Source organism: Colletotrichum tamarilloi, assembly GCF_030869305.1.
Source record: "Colletotrichum tamarilloi strain Tom-12 chromosome Unknown Scaffold_174.1, whole genome shotgun sequence".
Classification (NCBI taxonomy): domain Eukaryota; kingdom Fungi; phylum Ascomycota; class Sordariomycetes; order Glomerellales; family Glomerellaceae; genus Colletotrichum; species Colletotrichum tamarilloi.
Window position 1 is genome coordinate 12385 of NW_026849557.1, and position 14545 is coordinate 26929.

The following is a 14545-nucleotide window of genomic DNA, read 5'->3' on the forward strand; positions in this document are numbered from 1 at the left end:
AACGGCGAGGTTCCACGGTGGGTTCTTAGCATCCGTAATCGACGGGACCGCAGTGGCTCACTGTCTGTGCCTTGCCCGCTGAGAAGAAAGAAAAAAAGCGTCCCCTGCAGAACAGCGCTGTCGCCATCGGACAGACCCGCGACAGCTTTCCGACTTCAACCCGCGACGCCTAACCAATTGCTGCACGCAATACGTACAGCACACTCACTTAGGTATCTGTCAGTGCATGTGCAGAGTGCTAAAAATGCGAGTGTCATTGAACCGAGTGGCACATGATCCCCCGAAGATTCCCCGCTGCAACTAGAGGAAGATACCCACCAGTGCCACCAAAAATCCCTACGTCACCACCCAATGGCACCAAAAACGCCCTATTCCATTCGCATTCGTCCGTCACCCCGTGGTCCCCGATCCCGCGATCCTGGGCGCCGCGCGACTTCACCTCCCTTCCCGCGCCGTCCCTCCTCTCCCCCACTGAACGAATTCACCTTCACAACGTACCTTCATGAGAACATGACACTCGTCCTCCGATCATCAACCCCCGATCCTCCCTCGAGATGAGACTGGCCTTCGTCCTGGGCCGGTTTTGTCCACGTCCGGCCTTCCGAGCTCCAGCGCCGAACGGCACCACCACCGCCCAATTCTACTCCACATTCAGGAGCACCTTCCGGAGCTCCCACCAACCGAGACGGATACCATGGCGAGCCGGCGGCAGCGGCAGTAGCAGTAGATACACGAGGTATACCCTCCGAGCCGGCGGTGCAGGCGCGGGTGCTCTCGGCACGGCAGCCTTCTTCGAGCTCTCGGAGAAGGATAATGGAGGCACCGATCAGACGGGCGAGAAGCGCATGCTGGAGGTCAGCCGAGCCGAGATCAAGAAGAAGGTCGCCGACGACGATAGCGGGATCTCGAGGGCGTGGCATACGTTGAAGATTGCTGTGGACGTGTATATCTGGGAACCCCTATGCACCGGCGTGCGGTTCCTCCATCTGCTCGTCATCTTTGTTCCCGTCATCGTCGCTGTTCCTGCTCTATGGCTCGGCAGGCGGCAGAAAGATCGCGATAACGAGAGGAGCGGAACGCTATGGTGGTACGGCTTCTTGGTCCAGTCCATGGAGTGGGCTGGCCCGGCTTTCATTAAGGTACTGTTCGATGATCACCCTGATTCGCAGATGTAGCAACATCACTAACACCGCGCAGCTCGGCCAATGGGCCGCCTCTCGCTCCGACATCTTCCCAAACGAAATGTGCGAAATCATGTCCAAACTCCACTCCAACGCCCCGGCGCATTCCATGCACGACACCAAGCGCATCGTCTCTGCCGCCTTTGACGGACGCGATTTCAACGACATTTTCGAGGAATTCGACGGGAAGCCCCTCGGCGTAGGCGCCATCGCCCAGGTCTACCGGGCCAAGCTCAAGGCCAGTCTCGCGGCCCCCGGCGACGCAGACCTTCCGGAAGAACCCAGGCCGCTCCGTCACAAGGTCGCAAAGAACGTCGATGCTGCCCTCAAGAGCACGCCCAAGAGGGTTCCCTCCACCTACGTCGCTGTCAAGGTCCTGCATCCCCGCGTCGAGAGGACCGTCCGCCGAGATCTGCGCATCATGCACTTCTTCGCCTCCGCCCTCAACGTCATACCCACCATTGAATGGCTCTCCCTCCCCGACGAGGTCGCGCAGTTTGGCGAAATGATGAAGCTTCAGCTCGACCTCCGCATTGAGGCCGCCAATCTCGCCAAGTTCCGCAAGAACTTCAAGGACCGTACGACGGCATGGTTCCCTTACCCATATACAGAGTTCACCACCCGCAACGTCTTAGTCGAAGAGTTTGCACAGGGCATACCCCTAGCTGACTTCATGGAGAACGGCGGCGGTGTCTTCCAGCACGATATTGCTTCGGAGGGCCTCGACGCCTTCCTGCGCATGCTGCTGATTGACAACTTTGTCCACGCCGATCTGCACCCAGGCAACATCATGGTCCGCTTCTACCAATCCCACGAGCCAGATCTCAAGTTCCGCAGGAATCACGCCAAAGAGCACCCAGAAGACCAAGACGACGTCACAGAACAGGTGCTCGCCCGCCTGCGGCCTTACCGCCATAGGAAGGACCCCGCAGCCTGGGCGGCCGAGCTGCGCAAGATTGACAACGAGGGCTTCCGCCCACAGCTCATCTTCATCGACACGGGTCTGGTGACGGAGCTCAACGAGACGAACCGCACAAATTTTCTCGACCTCTTCAGGGCTGTAGCAGAGTTTGATGGGTACAAGGCCGGTAACCTCATGTGCGAGCGCTGCCGCCAACCTGACGCCGTGCTCGACAAGGAGGTATTTGCGCTCAAGATGCAGCATCTCGTTCTCGGCGTCAAGAGCCGCACCCTCGCGCTGGGTAACATCAAGATTGGCGACATTCTGCAGGAGGTTTTGGGTATGGTCCGCGGGCACCACGTCCGTCTCGAGGGTGATTTCGTCAACGTCGTCATCAGTATCCTGCTGCTCGAGGGCATCGGGCGCAGTCTGAACCCGGATATGGACCTTCTTAGCAGCTCACTGCCAATTCTCCGGCAGCTGAGCGCGCAGAGCGGTGCTGAGATGGCGAAGCATGGTGATTTCAGCATGTTGGTCGTGTGGGCTGGCCTGGAGACCCGGCGGTTCTTGCAGGCGAGTATCGAAGATGTGAGTAGTGACCCCGTTTGTGTTGATGGCGTACCCCTGCTAATGATCCCTAGGTTGAACGTTGCGTTAAATATGATCTCCTTGCACCGAATGTGTAATGTAAACTGTACAGTACTTAGAAATGATTGCATGGGTTGGCGCTCTAGATGGGGTATGGTAGAGATACATCTCGTAGAGCAGAGACCTCGAATACACGCCAGATTTAATTTGTTACCAAACAATGTTGTATCCCTTTTTACTATGCCGTCCCATCGTCACTAGAGCATACAAGGCGATCGATGTCGCTACTGGTCAATGGTACTGACGACGCCGGTATTCCTCAAGGGCTGGAAGCATGGGCAGCTCACGTCGGTAGAGTCATCGGCTGGGGCCAGCTTGAACATCTGGCCGAAGGAGTTGGTGATCATTCTTGACGAACACCCAACAGGGTAAGCATGGATCTTGCGAACCCGAGGTAGACCTTACTTCTGACAGTATAAACTGCTGGATAATTGACTACAGTATCTTCATGGACGGAAGCAAGCCCAGAAGAGTGAGGATTACGGGATTCGCCACCTGGTTGGCAGTCGCTGTTCTTGTCGACCGTCGGGTCCCGTAGGACAGGCATTGAGATCATGTCTTTCGCGATGTAGATGCTCGGCGCCGGCGGATTATTTTGAGGCAATCGAGATAAGTGAGCCTTCAAAACATATCTACGGTGGCCTCAGGAAGTCAAAGTACGTACCCTAATTGAAGGTAGTGGAAGTAGAGGAAGGTGCAGGGTATCACCGAAGGGCAGTATTCGGGCAGGTCCTAACCGGACGTCCCAAGGTGAAGCCGCTCCTGCCACTCTCACGGAGACCACTCCCCTTTCCCACTTTTTACTTCACCTCGGTTCCGCGACAATTCGACCGCCTCATTTCTCTTCCCCCAAACCTCTTCGCAGATTTTCTCTTCTTCTAATCTTGGAAGAGGACACGCGACAACCCCATTTCCGACAATATTTCTCTCCTTTCCATCACCAATGATGACAGGGAAACAATAGCAAGCATCACTCGTCTCCGTCGCATACCCTCGACCTTGCTTCGCTAATCCATCTCCCTCCTCACCTCATCACCTCCTTGCCTCCCCTCTCATCAACGATTTCTGCTCGACATTTTTCCAATTGCTGATTCAAACCGAACGATATCGCGGCCATGCAAATCACCGTTAACAAAGGCTGCTGGCGACGCTGGGCGGACGTCATCCGCCACCTTGCCCGAGAGTACGGATTCCCGGCCAAGACGCGTTCAGAACTCGAACTCTTCTTGTCAATGTACAGAGGAAAGGGAAGCACTTATCGCACCTCTACGACCCATTGGAGGTTCATCATCGATGTCACCCGCGACGACAAGGCCATTGTCAACATCATTGCGATCACTATCATCGCCCGACACAAACAGGACGAAAATAACAATGGCGCTGTCATTACCCGCGCATGCGACGTCCATCCCGATCCAGAGGGCGGCGAATACGTCGGAGCTCCACATCTGAGATGGATCACGGTCAAGAGTGGTGGCGAGACTTACAGGCACTGTTGCGACAAGGAATGCAGTGGCCCGGAGCAGCTCGTTGCCAAAACGCGTGCCAACTGGGAAACAACTCGGCTTCGAGTGATTCAGAAGGCGTACGAACAGGAAGTCTTGGCAAGCTATGCCTCCTTTCAGATATTACAGATGGAGAAGCAGGAGCTCACCGAAACATTGGAAGGCAAGGATTTGGATGGCAGCTTATCCGATCTCCAGATGAAGATTCAGCAACTGGAGACAGACCTCATCGCCAATAAGCAAGTTGCCAAAAAATACAAGGACAGTGCAAAGAAGAGGAAGATGGAGCTAGCGGAGTCTGCTAAACAGGTCGAATCTCTGCGCCAAGCTTTGGAAGCAGTCGAAGCAGAGAACAAAACGCTTGCGACTGTGAAGAACGAACTGGCTCTTGCGGTCGATGCAAACCGTCGCACGAAGGAAGCCCTCCAGTCTGACATGAAGGACTTGCATGAGAGCAATGCCACGCTAAAGGAACAGAATGCTGAGATGGGAAGAACGGCGTTGAATCTCCAGACCAAGGTCACGCGCTTGAGCTCTGAGAAACAGCAAGTCGGCGAAGAAGTCACCAAGTTGGAGAGGGAGATGCGTACTCGAGAGGAGAGCTTGGCTGTGGCAAGGAAGGCCTTGACTCAGGCCAAAGAGGAACTCAAGGACACCAAGAAAGTGTTGCAATCTGTCAGTGACGAGGCTGCAGCTGCAGCAAGCCGTACTCGCTCCTTTGCACAGCTTCGAACCCAGACTGCCAATCTTGAGGAGAGCACGGCCGAACCGAGCGGCAATAAACCAACCATGAAGTGGACACCCAGCCACGAATACATACGCGTAAAGTTCATCCTCGAAAAGACCCAAAAGGACTTAGCTGAAAGAATTGGCGCCCATACCACGGAGATCCGGCAGTTCAAGGAAGAGTTGAAGCAAAAAAATGAGTTCATCGGCCACATCCAGGATGAAATGGCAGATCTTCAGCGGACTCAGGGGTCCATGTCCTCTCATCGCCAACCGGAGATCAAACACGAGCCTCAAGACGTCGACCCTATGAACCTTGACACGGAGGCAATGAAGTTTGAGTTGGAGACCGAGAAGACCAAGGCGAGCATCCAGATGGCGGAGACGGCCGCCGAAAAGGCCGAGGTGAAGGCGCTGGCGAAGAAATGCGCCGATAGAATGAAGGCCGCAGAAGCGAAGGAAGCGTACACGGCAAACATGGAAAAGCAGTTGGAGGAGATGAGGGGCGCGATGGAGGGCATGCTGGGGCGCGTGTCGGTCTATCAGGGCAAGAAGCGTCGCCGAACGGAGGGACCAGATTTCCAGCTGTGAGGGTGTTTGGACTTGCTTGGATTTTGGTCTTGTATATGGACACGGAGGTTTGAGCTTGCAGAAGAGGATCACGTATCAGGATATTTCCTGGAGTCCTCCTGATTTGGGTGGACCGAGACTCTTCTTCACTGCAACACTGTAGGATACTTCAGACTTGGAGCAACGGTAGACGAGCCTGGGCAATAGCCCCTTCCCTTACATGCAGAATCTTTCATTGCACCAGCTCCATGCCCAGAACAGTGAAGTCACATCAAGCTACCAGAAGTCGAACCGTAAAAGTCATGAATATCTGGGCGAAGGAGCTGGTAATTTCCTGTGCAACATTCAACTCGGTAAACGTGGATCCTACGAACCTGATTTGGGCCTCGTTTCTGGCTAAATGACTTCCTGGATACTTGCCTGTGGAAGTCACGTCAATTTTTCCATGCCCATATGCTTCAGACCTCACATGAGGTCGGTGCCGCTTCTTCCTCGTCAACGATGGTATTCGCCTTTTTACTTCACCCGCGCATAGAGCAGCCATCGCTCCTTCCCACTCGCTTTCTCACAACACTGCCAGCTGAATACGTCGGGGATGGGGGGGAGTGAAACAAGAACCGGCAGTGGCGCTGCAAATTCCGAATTCCCTCACAATACGGCGAAGTGAGGAAGCTTTGAGATGGGAGGTGCAAAGAAGAATTAGGCAGAGGCTCCCACGGGGGATTCGGAAAAAAACTACTCTGGTAATCACTCGACATATCCGCCCACCGAATCCCGATGATGACTGGACAGTCTTGTCGTGAGCAGCACAGCAGCAAAGAGTTATGGCAGTTGAAGTAGGCATTCTCGGGATAGCAAGACACCGTTTCAAGTAGCAGTTATAATAAATCCATCTCGTACCCAATGCACGAACTGCAATACCAAACACCCTAAACGCCATCCAACCATGCACCTAAGCAATGCAAATAATTCTCCCAAAACACCTCCCAACGTCTTTTAGACAGAAGCCTCAACTTTTTGCAGCCCCTCCCCGTGCTCCGTCTTGCCCTCGGACACCTTCATCCCCTCCACCCCCACCGAGATCCCGGTAAAAGGACAGATCCCTCCACTACCAGGACTATTCGGCCTCCTCGTAGGTAACCTACTAGGCGACTTTGGTCCGTTCCCATTGCCTCCAGGAACCCCATTCACAGCAGTTTCCTCATCACTCTCGCTCTCCAGAATCTTCTTCCCGTGAAGATACCCTTCCTCCTCAATCTCGATCCCCTCTCCATCCTCGTCGCCGTCGCGCTGGAACTCTGCGCCGTCTTTGCAGTGCCACTTCGCCATGAGGTCGTTCTGGATCCAGATGACTTTTCCCAGGGCTTTGACGAGGGCGATCTTCTTTTGCATGACCATGCGCGGGTGGGAGAGGATGGCTTCGGTCATGATGTCTTGGATGAAGGAGAGGCAGGCGCCGAGGTGGATGTATTCTACGTTGAGGGGGTGTTTGCGGCCTAGGCCTACGTGCATCATTCTGTTGTGTCGTTAGCTGTCTGTTGTCTCTTGCCAACGGCGCATCAGAGTCTACAGGGATAGAGGTAGACCGTAGGAGACAGAATTACATACCCAACCTTGTCGAGATACTCCCAAAACTCCATCTTGCTCGGATCAGAGCACAGCTTCGCCAGATACGCCCTGAGGAACATCTTGCGGTGCAGAATCTGCGGTGAGTTGTCGTCGGGGACCTCGTCCATGGGGCCCTCGAAGGAGGTGGAGCGGGTGGTGAAGGCGCGGGCGGTGATGTCGTACTGCAGCAGCTTGTGGTAGACGATGTTGACGACGGCGGGGATGAGGGCCTTGACGTATTTCGCGCCGTGGATGAGGGCCTCGATGTCTTCTGTAAGTGGGGTTGGTCAGTAGACGTATCCTGAGTTGGTGTTTGCTGCTCGGAAGAAGGTGACCAGAGAGACGTACTGCTGCTGAAGTCGAGAAAGCTGTGGAGGTAGCGGATGCGGGCTTCGAGGTCTGTGTAGAGTTCCTCGCGGTCGATGTGGTTCATGTGCCTCATGAGACCCATCTTGGCGGTTTCTTCGCTATGGCGGGGACGAGACTTGTGGTGTTCTTGGTGTTGGTGTTTGAAGATTCCCAATGCTAGTCGAATCCCTCGGAAGTATCGATAGAAACAAACTCGCTTCAAAGCTGTCGAATCCTTTACACAGTGGTGATCGTCGTCTTGTCGGTTTGGTAATGCTCGAATCGTGAATGGTTCTTCTCAATGTCCCTCTTCACCCTCTCCAAACGCGTCAGAAAAAGGGGACCCCGCGATATTTGAATGAGATGGAAAAGGGTCCCATCTAACCGGCCATTAACGGGACGACATGTCTTCGCAAGACCCCAACCTTTCCTTCTGCGTCATCATGCGCCGAGAAGAATTCAATGAGCTGATCCCTCATTGACTTGCAAAGTTGTGTGGTGCAGTCCCTATCGTCGGGCAGAGAGCCAACCAGCCGATGGTGGTCTGATGTTCTGGTTCGTGCCAAAGTCGCACCACTTTCTGGTCTACCCTGACGGGTGCTGGCCAGGGAAGCTGGGCAGAGCCAGGCTGGCGGGCGGGATCCACCGCGGGTGCTTTAGCGGGGTGAATGTGTAGGGCGATCCGCCGCAGGACGCCGGTGCGACCGTGTGATTCTTCAGGTCTTGGGAATTTTGAGGCTGGCAGGCTGCCCCAGCGGGACCGAGAACTCCCGCGCTGCAAGGGTCCGCCGCTCTTGTTTTCGCATCGACTGATTCTCGTCGTGTTGGTCAGATGGGAAAATCTGGGTCGACTGCGGTTGGTCGGGACTGGGACGCGCGAGTGGATCTGTCTTCCAATTTTGATGGTTACTGGTTAGTCAGTCAGGTTGGGTGGCAGCTGGTTCCTGGATTGTTTTCTGGGGAAATTGGGACGAATTATTACCGGTGACATGCCCTTTTCCCATCAAGCTGAGATCGCCTTTGCAGCTGTCAACCTTTCAGCCCGTGATGGCAGGTCTCTCATCTAAGGGTTCGGAAGAATAAGGAATGCAATTTGTGCTGTTCGTTGGTTAAGTTAAAGGGCTGTTTAGGTTTGCCATTGTTCTCGACAAACCAAGGAGACCCCAAACAGATCATTCTCTCTCCACCTAATCCCTTGTTTGCCGCTCCGTTTTTGGTGTTTGTGGTTGTCTCGTTTCTTTACCCAAGGTCGAGGTTGGTATCAATCTTCGTTCCGGTATTTCGTAATCATGAAGCATCACATCCAGCCGCGCGCGTCTTCCAATCTCAAAAGCGGCATCTTCCATCCTCCAGCATCACTTCTTCTCCCCCTCCTCACCCTTCTTGTGCTCGCCCTTCACCTCCGTCGAACCCCCACCACCACCACTCGTCTTTCCCTTCTCCCCACCCTCCTTCTGCGCCTGCCTAGCAGCATCCATCACCATCGTCTTCCTTGACGCCTCCCGCTCTTCAGCAGAGACGTTCTGGCTCGCTGCCTTGGCCTTGAGCATGTGTGGTGGTATGAAGCCCATGGCCGGCTTCCGGTGTGTTAATGTAGGTAGGCGCGGTATCTTGGTGATATTATCACAGGGAATGTTGAGAGCTTAAATTGTGGTCTTATCTTTTGAGTAAGCTGAGGTTTACGTGCCCTTGTGAGTTTGGGAATTTGATGCCTTCTTGGTTGGAAAATATGTAGATGAGACGTCGTTGAGGGGAGCGACGGTGTTGAGGTTGTAAATGATGATGTAATCGGACAAAGGTACCGAAAGACAACTCGGCGCGGGGCACGGCAGGGACGGGACAGAGGGGTATCGCAGCTCAAGGTCATTTGGCAAGCGCGAGTGTCCATGCCTGTGCCTCCTACCACACAAGCGACTGCTTACCTACCTGAGGTACTTTTCAGGTACCACCCCAAGAAAGCCGTGCAAGGGGATTGCGAATGTTGTGATACCGCAGTCTCACGCCCGCCGGCAACATTCATCGCAAACGTGCATGAAGTGCTTACTCAAGTAGTCAAGATGATCGTCACATTGCTGTCCTGAGCAGCCATATTGTCTAGGTATCTACCATAGTTCTTTCCTACACATGGAACTCATCTTCCAATCCGCCTACACGCCCAGACACAAAATCAAAGAACCTCCCAAAGTCACGCTTCCCAAGCAACACCTCAAGCCTTAACAGAAATAGTCCCATCCGTCCCAGGCCTAGGCGCGCCCGTCGACGCCTTCCCCATGAACCCGCCCGAAACGAGGTTCAGCGCCTTGGAGAACGGATCCCCGCCCGCCTTGGTCGCCGCCGGCAACCCGGCCTTGTCAAACGCCTGCTCAAAATCCTTCTTGATATCTTCGAACCCTTCAATACCGACCGACACGCGGATGAGGTCCGGGGTGACGCCGCCTTTGATCTTTTCCTCATCAGGGAGCTGCTGGTGCGTTGTCACCCAGGGGTGGATGATGAGCGTCTTTGCGTCGCCCACATTGGCCAGGTGCGAGCAGAGCTTGAGGTTGTCGACGACGGAGCGGACTTGTTCGATGTTTCCGGCCTGGATTCGGGATGGTTAGCGACTGCGATTTAGCTGGGACTGTGCTTTGTGGTCAACTTACAACGCCAAAGGTCAAGACACCACCCGCACCATTGGTAAACACCCTCTTGGTGTATTCGTAGTCGGGGTGTGACTTGAGGCCAGGGTATAGCACCCAGTTGACGCTAGGGTGTGCCTCGAGCCACTCGGCAAGCTTCTGCGTGTTCTCGGCGTGCCTCTCTCCTCTCAGAGCAAGTGTCTCCAGGCCCTGGAGCAGGAGCCATGCGTTGAAGGGACTCAGGCACGGTCCAAGATCACGCATGCTGTCCATCCGCAGCTTTGCCGAGAGCGCCTTGTACCTGTACGTCTCCCAGAACTTGAGCCCGTGGTATCCGTCCGCCGGCTCCGTGAACCCGGGGAACTTGCCTGACGCACTCCAGTCAAAGTGGCCGCCGTCGATGACGATGCCGCCCATCGACGTGCCATGGCCACCGATCCACTTCGTAGCAGAGTGTGTGACAATGTCGGCGCCCTGCTTGATGGGCTGGCACAGGTACCCGCCCATGCCGAAGGTGTTGTCCACGATGAGGGGAATGCCGTGCTTGTGCGCCACGTCCGCAATGGCCTTGATATCCGGGACGCTGTGCTTCGGGTTGCTGATCGTCTCAATGTAGACGCATCGTGTGTTCTCGTCAATGGCGGCGTCAATGTCGGCGGGCTCATTGCCAACGACCCACTTGACGTCGATTTTGAACTTCTTCATGTACACACGAAACTGGTTGTACGTGCCGCCGTACAGCCAGCTGGTGCTGACAAAGTTCTGGCCCGGCTCGCAGCAGTTGGTCAGGGCCATGAACTGCGCAGCGTGGCCTGACGCCGCGGCTACCGCACCTACGCCGCCCTCGAGCATAGCCATGCGCGTCTCGAAGACACTGTTGGTCGGATTGCCCATACGCGTGTAGACGTAGCCATCTTTGCTCCATGCGAACTTGCTGGCGCCATCTGTACTCCGACGTCAGTAGATGCATACATGTATTGCGTGATCGGTCCGAGGATGAAGCTACTGACCTGCGGCATCTGTAAAGTTGTAGGCGGCTGTTTGGTACAGAGGCACAGCTCGGGAGCCGTTGACTGGGTCGGGCTCTTGGCCGCCGTGAACTGCAAGCGTGGAGAAGCTTGGTTCCCTAGTTGGCCATTGTTGTTAGCTTCAAGTAGCAATGTGTATCAAGGCAAAGGCCGAACGGGCTTCTCACCAGTCCACGTTGCTAAGAGATCCGGACACAGGCATTTTGAAGGTGGTAAAAATATGTTTTGAGAGGGGTAGTAGTCTAATAGTTCGTTCCGGTTCCTGGTCCAACTCCGAATTCTCTGTTGAAAGCTGCCGTTTCAACTTTTTGTCGTCCCATCATGGCAAATGACAAAATCTTAAATGTTTCCTCAACGCCCTTGGAGCAAATGCATCACTTCGTTTCAGTCGTTCGATACCCCTCAGATGGGTGCACAGATTGCGGCTTGTTGCATGTCGGAGCTCTCTCGATCTCCGGTCTTTGCTGATAAGTGAGCAAACCCCGCAAAACCCCCCCTCCCCCCTTTTTCCCAGACGTTCCCGAGACTCCACCCAGAGGCCGTGTTCAGATCCCATATCGGGATGTCGTCAGATGCCGTTAGAAACAGAACAATGCGGGCGCCCGGCGAGATGCGAGGCACTAGGCAGTCTGCAGATAGACTGGGGATAAACTGGAGGCGAAATGCCGATCGGGCCATTACTGGACCGGTCCGTCAAACATCATGGTGGGTTCGATGACACTCCGAATTTGGTCTGCGGCATGACGTTAGCAACAACGAAAAAAGCAATGGGCCAAATGACAAGGGGCAAGCCAAGTCTGAAAATTTTGAGGGGTTTCCTTACCGCGCATCCCACCAAGTGCTTCAAACGCCGTGGCATAATTTTCCAGTGTCGCCGAGATAGAGGCCAAACCCGTCTGCAGTCGCATCAGGAGGCTTTCCACCATCGGAGTGGCTAGTGCGTTCTCCGGGTACATGGCCTTGGTCTTGTGATTGACCATAAGCAACGCGTACGCGCATTGCATAGCACAGCAAGCAAACGAGGGCATCGTCCTCGGACATACGATTGTTGATGTGGGGGCGAGATAGCAAGGAGCGGGGCATAGCTGACCAAAGGGATTGGGATACGGCAGGTCATCAAAGGATTGTGAGATGTTGATGGCTGCTTTGAGACAGATTTTGGCCGACTGGTGACTGCTAAAGGGAAACGTCGCTGGCGATTGGCTGCTGGGCGAATGTTCCGAGTGAGGAGACTTCTTCCCCGGTGGCGTAGTCGATCCGTTTGATATGGCCACTGGTGGTGATGGCAAGCTCATCATGGAGCTGCAAGAGCATGATGGCCAGCTCCGTGGCTCCATGTTGGCATCGTTGTCGGCTTTGGACTTGAGATCGCAGTACTTGCCGGAAAAGACGGGCATGTCAAAGAAAGCGCAGTATCGGTGGAGTTTGATTCGTGCGCTGTTGGTCGTCAGCAATTGCACCTGATCTGGAAGGAGATGTAGATTCTTACCTGTTAAGTTTGATTCGAGCCATGCAGCGGAGGGAGCGGGACAAGACCTCCTCCGTAGGATCCAGTGGCGTTGTTGTGGTTGACTGAAGGATCCAAGAGTCGGCCATGGTGTTGAGGGGTTCGAGGTATGCCTCCATTTCCTTCATGCGCGCATAGATTCGTGCCATGTCACCACCGGACTTTACAGTCTTGTTTAGCTCGATGACAAATTGGGTTGCTGACAGGATCGCTTGCTGTGCCTGTATGTAGACGGCAAAAGCCTAGAAAATGGTCAGCATCCATCGTAGCTAATTCGTCATGATACATACCTCGGGATCCGACTGTATCACGGGGTATTTGGCAGTGTAGCTGGGGGTGAACACTGAGAATGTTGGTTCCTAGATGGCAGGTGAATATTTGCTCCTATTGCGTGACTACGAGGACTTACCGAGTTGCTGACAATCGATCCCTGACAAACGCAGATGTACTGTAATCATCGTCAGCAAGCTGTGTTGTGCAGCAGAGCAAGAGGAACGCACCGTCATCCACCAAACCCTCCGCCTCGCTTCTGAGAATGCATCCTCTTCGGCGCAAGTGTGGATGGACAAAGACATGGCAGCAACCAGGGCTTGGCCTGCTCGCGCCTGCATCTTCTTCAGATTGCCCCGTTGCGCATACTCATACACACTAAGGATATCCAAAGCGATTATACTCTCCAGCTCGATAGGCACGCCTGGGTGGAATTGCTGCCTGGGGAAGTCGTCTGGAGATTCGTTGAGCGCCTTAGGCGGCTCAATAGACGAATCCGGGATTTCTGACTCAATCTCGATGCTTTCGATGGCGCATTGTGCTAGGTATTGCGCATACCTCCGGCGGAAGATTACTGACTCCTTGTTGAGATGGTTGGTATCGTTGTGATACGGGATCAAGGCGAGGATTGCAGAGATGGCCAGACTGATCGGCGTTGATGGCTGATATTCGTCTGCGAAGCCTTCCGTGTCATTTTGAAAGTGTGGAACAGCTTGATCCATAGGCAGGCCGGAAGGAGCAGGAAGAATAGGGAAGAAGGGGTGGATAAAGATGTAGTACGCATCGAGGCTGTTTGGTCGTCAATTTTAGCATTCTCTTGGAGATGCAGGAAAGGGATCTCTGCTTTTCTTACATGGCTTGGTCACTCTTATACGTTCTGGCGACTGGGATTTGAGGCGTTGGAAAGGTAAATGAGTGTTCGGATGCGCTCTCGCCGCTGGTACTGCCAGGAACGCCCGACATGAAGAGAGTATCGAAGATGAAGTCGCTATCTTGGAAGAAGTCCTGCAACTGCTTCAAGCCCGCGCCAGGGTCGATGTAGTTTTGAACAGAGATGGCTGTAGCATCGGTCAAGAGCTGCTCGGACGAGGATCCCAAGCGCAAAGACTCACGATCTTGATGAGTGACCTCGTCTGGAGGCATCTCGCCATTGAACGCCTGAACCTGCTGAGCCAGCTCTTCAGCCGGCCGCGGCTTTCGCCTCACGCGGGCGCCGCCTCTTCTGCTGGGCTTGAAGACGCAATCGCGCCCCCTACTTTTACACTACATCATGTCAGTCGCTCTTTCTCCTGCATGACTGGAGCAATGGGTCGAGCCGGAGATAGAGACTTACACTAGCACATGGGCTTGCTCCATCGCATCGTGTACGGGAAGCTCGACTATGTATTTGTGAGTAACAGATCCGAGATGTGTGCGTCTTGGTCAAAGTCGTCGGTCAAGACACGACCGCTACTTTGACCAATACTCCCTCTCGATGAGTAGTAGATGAGAAAGGCTTACCAGGCGAGACACGCAATCTTTACCGGGGGCGTAGCAAACTTCTTCTTAGCTGCGGAAGCCGGGCCAGGAGGTACAACGGCTTCTGTCATTGTGCTCATGACCGAATGTAACAATAAGGATATACGGACGAGATCA

At 54.4% G+C, this 14545-nt stretch overlaps 6 protein-coding genes across 6 annotated transcripts; 2 read left to right on the plus strand and 4 right to left on the minus strand.

Moving 5' to 3' along the window:
- Positions 1-554: 554 nt before the first annotated feature.
- On the plus strand, positions 555-3268 carry CTAM01_15706 (ABC1 family protein; the record flags this gene model as incomplete). The annotated part of the gene is made up of 4 exons (XM_060531700.1): positions 555-1139; positions 1198-2670; positions 2995-3098; positions 3172-3268. 4 exons carry the CDS (start codon positions 555-557, stop codon positions 3266-3268), a joined length of 2259 nt encoding a protein of 752 aa, XP_060373707.1.
- A 577-nt stretch (positions 3269-3845) lies between these two features.
- CTAM01_15707 (uncharacterized protein) lies at positions 3846-5552 on the plus strand (the record flags this gene model as incomplete). The annotated part of the gene is made up of 1 exon (XM_060531701.1): positions 3846-5552. One exon carries the CDS (start codon positions 3846-3848, stop codon positions 5550-5552), a length of 1707 nt encoding a protein of 568 aa, XP_060373708.1.
- A 975-nt stretch (positions 5553-6527) lies between these two features.
- CTAM01_15708 (uncharacterized protein) lies at positions 6528-7590 on the minus strand (the record flags this gene model as incomplete). Its single annotated transcript, XM_060531702.1, has 3 exons — positions 6528-7047; positions 7140-7410; positions 7488-7590. The coding sequence occupies 3 exons, from the start codon at positions 7588-7590 to the stop codon at positions 6528-6530; spliced, it is 894 nt and encodes a 297-aa protein (XP_060373709.1).
- Positions 7591-8842: 1252 nt separating this feature from the next.
- On the minus strand, positions 8843-9058 carry CTAM01_15709 (uncharacterized protein; the record flags this gene model as incomplete). Its single annotated transcript, XM_060531703.1, has 1 exon — positions 8843-9058. The coding sequence occupies one exon, from the start codon at positions 9056-9058 to the stop codon at positions 8843-8845; it is 216 nt and encodes a 71-aa protein (XP_060373710.1).
- A 635-nt stretch (positions 9059-9693) lies between these two features.
- On the minus strand, positions 9694-11335 carry CTAM01_15710 (O-acetylhomoserine aminocarboxypropyltransferase/cysteine synthase; the record flags this gene model as incomplete). The annotated part of the gene is made up of 4 exons (XM_060531704.1): positions 9694-10068; positions 10130-11049; positions 11116-11231; positions 11301-11335. The coding sequence occupies 4 exons, from the start codon at positions 11333-11335 to the stop codon at positions 9694-9696; spliced, it is 1446 nt and encodes a 481-aa protein (XP_060373711.1).
- Positions 11336-11810: 475 nt separating this feature from the next.
- Positions 11811-14508, minus strand: CTAM01_15711 (uncharacterized protein; the record flags this gene model as incomplete). The annotated part of the gene is made up of 9 exons (XM_060531705.1): positions 11811-11866; positions 11957-12570; positions 12623-12882; positions 12931-12999; positions 13050-13088; positions 13141-13699; positions 13764-14173; positions 14244-14289; positions 14411-14508. 9 exons carry the CDS (start codon positions 14506-14508, stop codon positions 11811-11813), a joined length of 2151 nt encoding a protein of 716 aa, XP_060373712.1.
- Positions 14509-14545: the final 37 nt, after the last annotated feature.